We start from the raw sequence: 13,817 nt of genomic DNA, 5'->3' as shown, positions 1-13,817 counted from the left end.
AAATTTTTTTCAAGTCCTTCAGACTAAAGATTACCGAACGGTTGACGCGAGTGCTGACGGAATAAGCAAATGAGCAATGACCACTCGTAATCGCCTAGTCTGAATGAAGATTTGAAAATGATCAGCGATGAGCATGGCGCTCAAAGTTTGAATAAAATCATCTTTACACCATCACAGTAATGAAACAATCAAAACAATGATTTATTTATATTAGCAATATAATGGAATCACTACTTTATATGACTCCTTGGTATTACAATATGTTTTAAAAATTGATTGGCTTTGAAAATTATTTTAGAAATCTATTACAAATTTTGTTCTATGTAATTAAAGATAATGATTTTTTAAAAATTTCTATATGATCTGAGATCATTATTGAATTTTAATAAGACTTTTTTTTAACTAATATCTACTTAAAATACAAATTTGGTAAAGTTTTTAAAAAAATTTTAAAACCCAGATCAGTGGGGGAGGTAAATATTTTAAAATATAACCACATATATATCAGATCTATTAAAATAAAGTCATAATTTGAATTTCTACATTCATCGTTTATTCTCTGACTCGAAACTATGTAACATAAAAACAGACCGAACCAACTCTCTGTACACAATAACAATTTGACTTGAAAATACTTTAATTTTTTTTAAATTACGATTAAGGCATTTAAAAAAATATTCTAACTCATATAGAAGTTTTTAAAAAATATTTAACTTATTTCACCTAAAATAAAAGGTAAGTTTTGTTACAGTTAAATGCTTCTAAATTATTTCATTTCGTATTCAAAATTTTTTATCACATAATTTAAAACGCGCAGAAAATTGTATGAACTGGTAAAAAGTTCACACTTTAAACTGCTTACGAACCTCTTAGTCTTTTTCTACCTCGATATTTTAAATCTTTTTATTTTGTACCTTCTTAAATAGTCTAAATAAAAATTGTAATTTCTATAGATTTTAAGAAGATTGAATAAGGCTTTTCATTTAAAAAATGATTCTTTTTTGTTTCGGATAGTTGTCAATCAAGTGAAGACATATCACATATTAGTTGAATAGTTTTTTGACAACTGTCCGAAACAAAAGCAAATCGATGAAAAGACCTGTATAGAAATGTTATATGGAAACAGTCTAAAGCGCAGTCTTGGGTTTAAAATTAAAACTTTTCAAAACAGATCAGCAAATTTTAAAAATATTCAATATTTTTTAAATGGTCAATTTGTGGTACCGTTTCACTATGAAGAGACTTACAAAAAAAGTTTGCAAATCGCACAAAGAGTCGTTTGTTAACTCGCGTCCTTAAAATTATGTTTATGGCACCGTTACATTCTCGAAAGTCATTGTTTATTCTGACCTCAGAATCGATAGAATCATTACACTACATTTCTATAAAAATGATACCGCCCAGAACGTTACTGTCGATAGAGGGCTCTATTTAAACACAATGTATAGAAATAACTATAATCATGACTATAATACGAGGCATGCTTCCCAATTTAGAACTTCTAAGTATAATTTAATCTTGTTTCTGAAGTGGATTGGGACTTCTGATAGATGATTGTTCGAAAATGGGCGATTTACACCTTATTCATGCGTGGAACCATAAACATTATTTGAATAAACCAATGAATATTATTATTTTCACTTATTTTTCTACATTAAATTTGAGTTTCTTTAAAATTCTGCGTTGATTAGTTTTCTTATATATCTTATCAGCCTATCTAAGTTACAATTTCTTCAGTAAGATAAGACAACCGACAATAACCAGAGACTGAGTTAAAATTTTTTTACAATGATATAACGAAATGAAATAATCTTGTAATTTATATATTTAAAAAAAAAAAAGAAGATATATAATTAGTTTTATTAGTAAACTTGAAAAAATCTACATTTAAGAGCCTTTTTTTTTGTTTATTTGAAAGAGCGAAAACATCCCGTTTTAAAAAATAAAGTTTTTCGTTGAATTTTTATGAATATTAAAATTATGTGGGCAGTAATTATATTATGAAAAAATGAGCGACTTATTTTGGTTTTGTTTTTGGAAAATATGGTAACATAATGTGAAAGTAATTATTTTTTATTAAGAACTGCATTTTGTTTTTTACTATTTAACATTAATTATTAATTTATTCCAAAACATAATTATTTGAATTAATTTTATTTGGCCATTTATCAAAATTTCGATTTGAAAATCGCTCATTAATATGTAAAAAATATGTTAAATTCTATAAGCAAATTCGAATGATGAAACTTTGACAATATTTTTACGTTAGTGATAAAATGAATTGGTTTAATGAAGCTATTTAGATTTTCATAATTTTTTTTGTTTATTTTTTTTGATAAATAAGCCAAAAAGTAAATGTATAAAAGCAAAAATATTGCTGAATGGACGTAAATATTCAAGAGGATGTTTCCTGACCGTTTGCGTCTTGTGCTTTCATAACATCTGGTAGATCTGGTGGTGCTGAATATGGGGTCAATTCTAATGGTTCAAAATCGCCAGTTTCTTGTCTAAAAATACAAAAATAAGAAAATGTTTTAATACTTTAACTCGGTACACAGTCACATATTACCGAAGATTATGAATTCGTTTTTATTGGTTTTAGAAGCGAAAAAACTCTATTCAGCAGAGAAAAAACTTTATTTTTCCGACAACAGCTATTAAGAGTGACCTTGGCAATGGTCATTTAACTACGCCTAGCCGAGTGATATAATATAAAATTCAATTTAAAGAACTGTTATATACAATCGTTTAAAAGGAGACAATTTCCTTGCTTACCGTGAAAATATACAGAAAAAACACATTTCCCCGATATTGACACGTAATGACGCATTTTTTTACTTAGTTGGGCGTGAAAAATAATCAGCTTAGAGATGATTAGTTTTCACGCCCACTTAAGGAATCACGCTCACTATGTGAATACCGATTTTTTGATTGAATAGATTATAGGTATAACTTTGTTATACCTTGTTATACAAAAGTAAAGGTATAATATTTTTAATTCATTATTTACACCGTTATAACAAAGTAAAAAATATAAATACTGCTTAAAAATGCTGTATTTAATGTAAAAAAATATTTAAAATACTTTATAATTTTGAGATATTTAAACCTAGTTTTTTGGCGCTCTCTGTTGATGACGTATAAGTACGTGAACTGTCAATTAGTGACAGTTCAATGTATAATTTACACTTTAAAAAAATGAATTTACAACACAGAATTTACACTCGTTATTATTAAGTTTTCTAATGAAAAGCCGTAGAATGGTATAATTTAATGAAATACCATATAAAATGTAAGTAATTAATATCATACAGTATGTCAACAAATTTTATAAGCCCGTACTTTGATGTCACGCCCGTATAAAAAATTGAATTTCCGTTTTAGAAATTTTTAAATGCCCTCACTGAATTTGTACTTTTATTAATTAATTTAAAGTAATTAAAAAGATATTAATTACTAAAATAATGGTTTAGTTGAAATGTCCAGTCATTAAAGTTACGGAAGAAAAATATTTGAACCAAATTTAAATTTCATGAATATTCCCTATTTCATATGTAGACTTTAAGAATCGATTACTCGAAAACTAAGCCGAAACTCGAAAATTGGTACACTTCATTTTTGATTTGTTTTACTATGTTTAACCATATTTCATCTTCAAATCGTGGCACCGCAGTCATCATATACTCCCCCAAATGGCTAATATAAGTCTTAACACAATTAATAACTCCCAAAGCTTTCTTACGAATGAAATCGGGTAGATATGAGCGATCAATAAGAAAAATTTCTATTTATATATCAACTATCCTCAAGATACTTACAAAAAATTAAAAAATATTATAATTTGGCTAACACAGTTCTACACAATTGAGAATAAAAAACAAAATTCTTACTTTAAAGCTAATCCAACTAAAGCGGGACATTGAGCTTTAGCCGTAGCTGAAGTTAATCCATAGTCTTGTAAAGTTTTCTCATCACTCATAACTTGATTATCCTTATTGTATAACTGCTGTCTTGCGGGTATAACTTTTATAATTCCTAAGCAAAAAAAAAGTACATACAAAAATTACCCTTAAAATACACGATATCAAAATAAAAAATTTAAGAACCTTCGATCATTTGCTTTAATTCGCCAACAGTCGTTGTATCCTTTGCATCGGTAAATATTGTTAACTTTTTTCGCCTTATCATTAAAAATACATCCTAAAATAGAAAAAAGGTTTTTTTTATGTATTAAATTTGTAGGTTAGTTTGTTTTGATTCGTTTGTTGTTTATATAGATTTAATTGAATAAAAAATGTATTTACCATTTTGAACAATTATTTAATTGTCCGCTTAATTAGCGGATACTGCTTTTGTTAAAAGAAAAAATAGAAATTCTAAGTAAAATTTACAACAGAATTGACCTTAAAGAAGCAAATATGTGTGGTGTATGTATGTAAGATTTTCGGAATTATTCTTGCAGATGTCATCCTTTTTGAAATGCTATCAAATATCCAATAGACGAGATAAAAAAAGACACAAAATGTAGTAATATCTAGTAATATTAGTATTTATTTTTACTTTTTCATTATGTTTATGACGAATTTTGAAAAAAACTTTTTAAATAATAATTGTATACTCAAATATTTTTAAAAACACTTAAGTTTTTAAGTTAAAATTTTCATTGTTAAAAAACTTATAATTTTTATACTTTGGCTTCTCATTCTATAGATGTGGTGATTTTTCCATACTTCTAACGTCATAATTTTTGGCGGTTTTTATCAGAGAGTTTATATACATAGAGAACGCGAGAGATCTGCTACGTTAGGTTAAGTTAGGTTAGAGTGGCTGTCCTAGGGTGGGACACACTTAGACCATAGGGTTCGTTGTGATACCGTAAATGAGTTGGCCCATCCCCGGCCACTACTCCATGAACCATTTGGAGCTGTTTAAGAACAGCAGGAGGGCTTTGACGTCGCCTGACTTTAGGTCGGAGAGGTCGTCAAAGAGAGGTTGATTCAAGTAAGTCCATCTCCTCATGACAAGAGCTGGGCAGTGACAGAGAAGATGAGACATTGTCTTCTCCTCGTCACCACTGTGACAGCTCCTGCAGTAGTCGTGATACACTGCCAGGCCTAAGCGTTCAGCATGCTTGCCGCCCAGCCAGTGTCCTGTGATAGCCGCAACAACTTTGCGCTCAGAGGCCCTTGGAAGTGATATGAGCACTTCGGAACGCCTGCGATTGTACTCAGACCATATCTGTCTTGTAGTACCACAAGTACGTTCTTCCTTCCATCTACGATTGGCCTTTTTCAGAATATCCTCTTTCAGGAGTAACTTGCAGTTCGCAAATGGAACTCCCGGGTATTTATTGATGCTTGTGTCCGGCAGCATCGTGCCATTTCTGGCAAGCTCGTCGGCTGTAAAATTTTCGGAATTATTCTTGTCTAATATACATGTTTTGTTTTATTGGCTATATATTGTTTATATTATTGGGGAAACCATAGAATAATACAGTTAGAGAACGCGAGGGATCCCTCTCATTCATCATAACACAAGTATTTGGGCCCTGGCGTTCTCTAGTTGTATAAACTCTTTTGTTTTTATTTCTAGGGCATGTTTTAAACGGGAACCTGCAAAAAATTTTCATTCGAAATTTAAGCATGCTCAATGACGGATTTTGCTGGGACTATATTTTGAAAATACATAAAAATTATTAATTATAAACAGTTTGAGTCAGATTACACTTGATACAGCAATAAATTTTCTACAAATGAAATATTTTTATTACAACAGTATTTCTAAACAGAACAATCTCAACAACAAAACTTCTGCGAAAAGAAAAATATATTTACCGGGGCTATACCCCATTCTACACAATACCCTCACAAATGCACCTAATTGTCTGATTGTTGAAGTTTACTGAACCATAATTAAGTTAAGTGAAGTACACTGTAGGTTTTCAATACAACTCGTTAGTGGAATAAATTCTAAATAAATGAAATGTTTATGATTTTCACAAACATTGAACTGGACGTATTTCTATTGACTTGAATACGAATTTGTCGAATTCGAGAGGTGAATTTTAAAATTATAAATTTTCAGGGTCGTTCATTCGATGTAAGATTGTATAGTAAGAAAATGATCCACGAATTATCTGCAAATAAGTAAGTACAATTTAAATACGATAAAATTTGTTACATAAAAATAATTAATAATAAGATAAATTTGGACCTCGCACAAATTAGATGTAATCTGAATTTCGATCAAACTTTTTTAAATTTTGGAAAATGATAGTTTAAGTCATTCTGAATAAAAGTTTCCATGATCATAAGTCATGAAAATATCTTAACACTTAATATTATTGATCCACTGAATATTTAACACTGCTTCTTCTTTGAATTTCGTAACAAATTCTTCAAAAAAAAAAAAAAAGAATTAAAAAACAACACCCTTACATTAAAAAACATATGCATGTAGTTATACATATCTGTATATGTAGTTGCCTATACACATATGCATATATCATAAAACACCCTTACATTAAAATAACATATGCATGTAGTTATACATATCTGTATATGTAGTTGCCTATACACATATAGGCATATATTATAAAAATAAGTACATTTTCCAACTTTAATTTAGTTATAACATGAAATCCTGTCATTTTCATGACTTGTGACCAGGGGAACTTTTATTTAGAATGACTTAAACCTAAAAAAATTTGAAAAAGTTTGACCGAAATGCAGATTACATCGAATTTGAACGAGGTTTTTTGTTAAAAAATTAGCTTAAAATATTTAAAATTTAGATTACCGCACTATAAGTTTCCACAGATAATGCAGAGAATTTGCCAGCGGTAAAAACAATTGGCTTTTGGGCACGTTTCATGATAAATATTAATGATTTTTGAAATTTTGTTGTTGTTCCAACATAGTTAATTTCGCTGATTGATTCTGCTACTTTTTCACTTTGTACGCTAACTTCATTGCCCCACCAACAATATAAGAATATTTGAACGGTAATTGTAAAACAGTAAGATGCACTTTGTAAAAATTTTATACTTGCAATTGGTGTCTGCAATTAAAATAAACGAAACTTGAGTTGTTTTCATAATAACTGGCTTTCAGAACTCTTTCTGACTCAAAATTGGGATTCAGTGACCCTAAAAATTAACTAAGTAACGTTATTACTATTTTTTTTTGAGAATTTGGAGGTAATTTTGGGAAAATTAGAATATGGCCTACCTGGAAAGGGAAATACAAGGATTTTGTAATATTTGATGATTTTAACTCCAATTTCTTTGCAGTCGACACTTAAATGACTGTTTTTTCATTTTCTAAAGAATCCGACAGATAAATCTGGACCTCATAATAATGTGTGTATAAGTCATTTACTTACCATGGACGTTTGAAAGAGTAAAAAACAAAGTAAAATAACACTGCCTAAAAATACAATTAGCACCATTAAATGAATAATTTGTTCCAATTCTGTGCAAATATTTAGTATTTTTATATGATGATTGATTGATTCCTCTAAACTTTTTTCTAAGTATGTTGGTTTTATTGACATCGGATCCAAATTATCATTTTGTTCATTTGATATTATTATTTTTTTATCAGGATTCAAATTTTTCTAAAAAATACCATATTATCCTAATTACATATTATATTTTCGGAATGCCGCAGCGCGGTATCCGTGTCTAAAAACAGTGATAGATATCAACAGTAATTTACTTTATTTTTATTTATAGGCAACTTTATAACAGATATGATATACAAATTACATAATGAACAAACCTACAATAAATAAAAGCTCATGTGATATCTGATATCTGATGGATGACCTATATTATTGTAAAGTTTCATTAAAATTTATTGAGTAGTTATTGCGTTGAAGCGTAACAAACAAACAAACTCACTTTCACATTTATGACATAATAGAAATTGTGTTACAATAGATATTTTCTTATTAATTATTATTATAAAATTGTAAATAAATAAATTTTATGATTTTAAATTTTATATAACTAGCCATCTATGAATAACAATCAGAAGTAACCAAAGATCAGAATCAATTAATTATACAGCTTTAATTGTTATTACATAGGTGTCGTTTTTTTTGTTACACTATATATTTTTATTTTTATTTATTTTATTTAAGGTCGAATTTTAACAACTAGGACGTGTTGTTGCGATAAGGATATTTCCAACTAGTTTGACAGTTGTATTAAAACATACTGAAACTTACCATTTCCATAATTTTGCTACGTTTCAATGTATTCTTTAATGATTTTTGTAAGATAATCAATTGCGTTGCCAAATACGCAAACATACCAGCAATAAAACAATCAATTGTATTGATAAAAAATCCATAAGTTGTTATACATATCGATTGATACACATACATTATTTCGAATTGAGGGCTTGTTGCATTTACAGGATTAATCAATCCATATGGTATAAATGGCATATACCATTCATTTGGCGCTTTGCCTATACGAGTTAATATGCCATCTAAAATACCACTAGATGTTACAGAACCACTCATGAAGTAACATAAAAATGTCTGAAAATTTAAAAATGTGGATATGAAAACCAGCCTTGATGTAACCATGATTGTCTTTAGACAAAAGATCAATAGTTCTCAACGGCTAAATTGTTATTTTACCTGAAAATTATAATTTCGTTTGACGTTATTTAACATATCGTTTTCCCATTCACCACCTCTTTCTATATCACAAGTAAACGGACTAATCTCAAATTGTTGCAATATATACATTAATTTCTTGCGATATATTAAAAGCATTGTTACTTTAGCAACACCTAAAAATATGAATGGAAGTATAGATCAGCAGTTGAACGATTTTGTTCAAATAACTTTATTTCGATTTAAATTTTCCAAAAATACTCAAAATGTATATGTGATTACCCTAAAACGGAAACATGACAAGGATATCTTTGTTCGAAATCTGTGGGTTTGATCAGAAGAAATAGGTGGCTTAATGCGCATTCGATTTCGGAACTTAACTACCTAACCTTTTTACTAAACGGCGCCCTTTAACTGGCAGCCTGAAATATATTCAGCCATTCAATCAAACATCTAGGCAATTGACATGGAACAATAGCGTTTTAGACAAGTAGTTGCATAGTCTAGTATAATGAATGTTGTATTAGCCGCTGTAAAAATGGTGAATCATATAGGTTATCCTTTTCAATTCGATATTTCTATATCAAAAAATCTGTGAGTGTGATAAAAAACTATCTAAAATATTTAAACAATCTTGTAGTTTATAATAATACCATAAAAATATAAGGTTGTCGATGATATTAAAACAAAATTTTAATTTAATTATGAGTTCATCGAACATCCATCATTTGATGAACAGAGAAGATTATAGTTAGAGTATTGATGATTGACGAGAGATATCTATATTATCAAATTTATAAGCAGCACTTGCACACAAAATATAATATATTTTATAGTTGCGTGGTGTTGTAAAGCTAAAAATAACACATAACTTGACCACAAAACATGTATTTGGTTCATATGTATATGTACCGTGCATGTAACCAAAACTTTTCTGCAATACTGTAGGGAAATAAACACGTTATGCTAATTTGCTGCAACATATACAACATAAAAATATAGTAGAGTGAACCTAATAAGTGATATCTACCTAAAATATGAGTCATTTGATATCCCAAAATATTAGCAAAAACATTAATGTCGCTTGTCCAAAACTTGTATAAATCGTATGAAGCCAGTATTGTTGAACTATATACCAAAAATGTTAACATGACTATGGAATACATTATGAACCATGGTTTTAATTCAAATTCATATAATGATACTCCAACAACTTTAAAAAAAGTTATATGCCAACGAAAATGAATATTTTTTATACCGAACATAATAATGCCTCAAGTTAATGCTTCAAGCAACCTTTTATTGACATGGATAAAAAGAATAATTAACAATAATATCATGGTTTATATAAGGTTCGTTAACAATATACAAGACGTTTAATGGGAAAGACGCCTTACTGTCGAATTCACTCTATGATCAGTGTTGCCAACTTTCAATTCTCAAGCCCACTCAACAGATGAAATAATGCTGGTCCAGTGCACTTACGTAAATCTTAGAGGGGTGACCCAAAATTTCTGACACTAGATTTTTCTATTCATTGATTTAATCGGGGGTTGTTTAGAGACATTAAATAGAGATTTTGCGTATTCGGGAAACTAACTATTTCGCCATCATCTTGGAAAATGACTTCTTGAAATCCTTTTCGTGTGCAGCGGCTTCCATCGTTGCACAACACGTACTCCAAATGTATTGTGAATACTTAGCTGAAAACGGGACAATTCTGTGTCTTAAAGTTTCCCTCGGACACTCTCAAGCGAAGTATCGCAAAGAGATAATATTCAGCACAGGGTAACTTGTCAGGTCAATACACTGGGTACAATTTTTTAGTAATCCTGTTTCGAGAATAAAGTTAAAACAATATCAATTTTTTTCAAGGTATTTTAGTAAACATCATGTATACGAAAAATGAAGTTGTAAAATTTTAATTTGAATCAAACAAATAATCAATATAATAAATTTATTATTAACAATTATTTTGACATTTATGACACCTAAATTATTGGGTATAACTGCAAATGTCCATCACTGTACTAGGCGCAAGCCAAATATTGTAAGTACTCATACTTCTTTTAAAAGTATACGTTTTTCATTTCTATGCAAGTTTTTGCAAAATACGATAAATGGAAATCGAATCACGAAAACAAATTTGGACCACCCATCAAATTTTAAAGTTTTAGGTTTCAGAGAACATAGATTTCGAAAACGTAAACGATTATTTTTCAGTGGCGTCATAATTTTTAACTTAGTGTCGAAAAGAGTCGAAAGATTGAAGAACAGGGTCTCATGTACTTTGGGTAATAAATTGGGAAAATTTTTAAATACTGTTACGTTTCATATTATTATGATTGCACAAGTTTGTTGAAAAAAATTGGAATAATCAAAGTGATTGATTAATTAATTATCATTTTAATTTTATTAATCTACTAATGATTAAAAATATGTACTGATTACATGTATAAAGAGAAGAGATTTGATTTTTTGGTTGTAATGTAAAACTATTCAGACTATAATTCTGAGTTTGTGATCCGGAAGCATTGTTTTGCCCAACGGGGAGGGGGGGGGTAGTTGCACGTATTAAATACCATCTTCTCTTGGTTATACTATCATAGGCTTCATCCCAAGCAATCATCAATCAACTAACCAAACGTCATCTTGTCAGCTAGCCTTTGGACTATAAGGAGGTCCATCCTACATATCCTGTTCATCAGTCCCGATTGCTCCTTCGTCAGGACGTTTCGCTTCAGGTCACATTGGCAGCTTTCAACGTATTTAAAATTCAGTGTCTTAATTCTTAGTGCATATAATTTGATAGATTGTTTCTATTGCAACATTAAGGTATAGAACAGCCCATAGAAAAATAATATAAGTTGAATAGAAAATTGAATGATATTTCATTAAAGATATGTTAATTACTTCACGTGTAATCTATATTAAACCTTGTACTTTACATATTTTTAATTTAAAGAAAATATTTCTGATAATTTTGATGATAAAATTTAAAAAAAATAGTTCACGATTTTCGACGAATATTCATAGTCATACGAATCAAACATTTGCACTCACAATTTCGAAATATGGAAAAAACAATGCTGTATTACAGGAATATTGTAGGTACCATCATTAGACTACGAATTGGACATACAAACATGAGCCATATCCATCTGATTACAAAAATCAACCCAAACCCATACTCACTCAGAAATCCTTAATAATCCCAAATATTTCTCTTTAAATTTATTAAAAACAATGAATTAATTGTATAAATAATAACTCATTTTTGTCTAAACATGCAAATAATGTATAAATCTCTGCGGTCGCTAATGAAGAAGACCCGAGCCCGAACCTTTCTAAGCTTATAATTTGATTGGCCTCCAAGTAATCAATCATGCGATCATGACTAAAAATAAATGACTGATTAAACTACTTTTTCCTTATATTTTGTTATAAATGAATGTGATAGATCTTATCATGTGTGACATTTTTGATTTACGAAAAAATTTATGTTTTGTAAAAATTTTGAGTTTGATAGACCTATGATGGCACACACCCATTTTTTTGACACAATTTTCAAAATTTTTTTTGTTTTCTATGATTCAATTCTTAATAGTTGGAAAAATGTAGCGAATTTTGATATTGAACTAGAAAAGTTGTTGCAAATGGATAATTATTTATATAGGTTTCTTTTGATGTAAAAGATACGCAGAAATAGGAGTTTTCCGGTACCGGAACGATCCGCGTGACCTTCTGCACGTGGTTTTTATTTCTACATTCATTTCTTTGGTGACGTTTTCTTGAATATCTCTGCTTTTATAATCCGGTTGAGAAGAATAAAAAAAATGAATTGTTTGTTAAGCATTTTTGCATTGAACGATTTGTGTGGAAAATTCTAGTCAACTTTTGAGAAAAAACTTCAAGTAAACTTTCGAACCAGAATGATTTTAGTGTTTTGATTTATCCCCACTCTCTTTCTGAGAATTTGCGACTTGCCTACAGGATTGCTATCGCTCTTTGTACTTCTTTGTCGATATGACGAGTTCCGGTGAGTTTAGCATCTAGATTTACTCCTAGATATTTAACTGACGCGTATAATGGGGTTCACTTTAGTCTCCATTAGGTGAATGATACAGTAATGGTTTTGTCTATATTTACTGAAAGTTTACACTGCTTAAACCATCGATCGACCATATTCACCGCATTATGTGAGCAGAAGAGGTGCTTTCTCACTTCACCTCTGATAATGATGGCTATGTCATCAGCATATCCTAGCAAATCATTAATCGGCTGCAATTAATGTATCGTCTGCTAGATACCACAGTACTGGTGACAATGCTCCTTCTTGCGGGCAATCTCTCGTGACTTTCGTTGTGATATGACATTATTTAAGTGAAGCTTTATGTTTCTCTAAAAAAGCATTGAGTCTATCCACTTAGCAATGGAGTTTTCTATGCCGATATACTACACAGCTTCTAAAATTATATTCTCTGTGTTGTCAAAAGCTACTTCTATACCTAGATTTGAGCAAAGAACATTTTCTTTATCGTCTATGGATCCTGGGCTTTACTTACGATCTACGCCAATTTAGCGTCTGTAGATTTTCTATTTGTTTAGACAAATCGTTGTTTATTTGGTGAATGCTGTTTTAGTACTCCTTTTATGACTGGCAATAAGGGCATTATTTATAATTAATTCGATTTTTATTCTTGTTCTTTAAAATTATTCGTAATTCATTCAAAAATTGCCATTTTACTAACATTGAAACTTATAAAATAGTAATGACAATATCGCTATATTTAAAATATTTGTAACTGAAACTTTGTTCAAAAAATTTGAACATATATAAAGGATTTCTATAAAGAATGTAAAGAATAGTAGACCTTTAAACTTAAAGTAAACAACTTGCTTATAGGAAATAGATTAAGTTATATTGGCTGTCCTCGAGAGACACACTTAGGCCATAGTGTGAAAACCAAGGCGGATATATTCATGTCAAGTTAAAACAAAATTCATCATCAAAGTTGAAAATAAAATAAAAATAATTTCAACTCTAAATCTACCCTGCTCGTACTTTGGTTTTTTTCTTTTCCATGCCATTGCTTATATGTTTACTTTCTATTTGAAAGTTTTTTTTTTAATTCGTCTTCATTCGTTCCAACTTTCAAAATATGTTGTTTTTTGAGATTCCTCCA

The 13,817-nt window shown here is 29.6% G+C and overlaps 2 protein-coding genes across 2 annotated transcripts; both read right to left on the bottom strand.

The window, feature by feature from the left end:
- Positions 1-2,178: 2,178 nt before the first annotated feature.
- On the bottom strand, positions 2,179-4,463 carry LOC123292144 (elongin-B). Its single transcript, XM_044872701.1, has 4 exons — positions 4,305-4,463; positions 4,107-4,200; positions 3,891-4,035; positions 2,179-2,507 (listed from the first exon to the last, which is right to left on the bottom strand). Exons 1-4 carry the CDS (start codon positions 4,305-4,307, stop codon positions 2,396-2,398), a joined length of 354 nt encoding a protein of 117 aa, XP_044728636.1. The 5' UTR covers positions 4,308-4,463; the 3' UTR covers positions 2,179-2,395.
- A 1,607-nt stretch (positions 4,464-6,070) lies between these two features.
- LOC123291509 (odorant receptor Or2-like) lies at positions 6,071-7,554 on the bottom strand. The gene is made up of 3 exons (XM_044871817.1): positions 7,384-7,554; positions 6,799-7,059; positions 6,071-6,136 (listed from the first exon to the last, which is right to left on the bottom strand). Exons 1-3 carry the CDS (start codon positions 7,552-7,554, stop codon positions 6,071-6,073), a joined length of 498 nt encoding a protein of 165 aa, XP_044727752.1.
- Between the last annotated feature and the right edge of the window lie 6,263 nt (positions 7,555-13,817).

The sequence above is a fragment of the Chrysoperla carnea genome, chromosome 2, assembly GCF_905475395.1.
Source record: "Chrysoperla carnea chromosome 2, inChrCarn1.1, whole genome shotgun sequence".
Lineage (NCBI taxonomy): Eukaryota > Metazoa > Arthropoda > Insecta > Neuroptera > Chrysopidae > Chrysoperla > Chrysoperla carnea.
The sequence above is the reverse complement of the archived record's forward strand: the minus strand, read 5'-3'. Positions and strand labels throughout refer to the sequence as shown.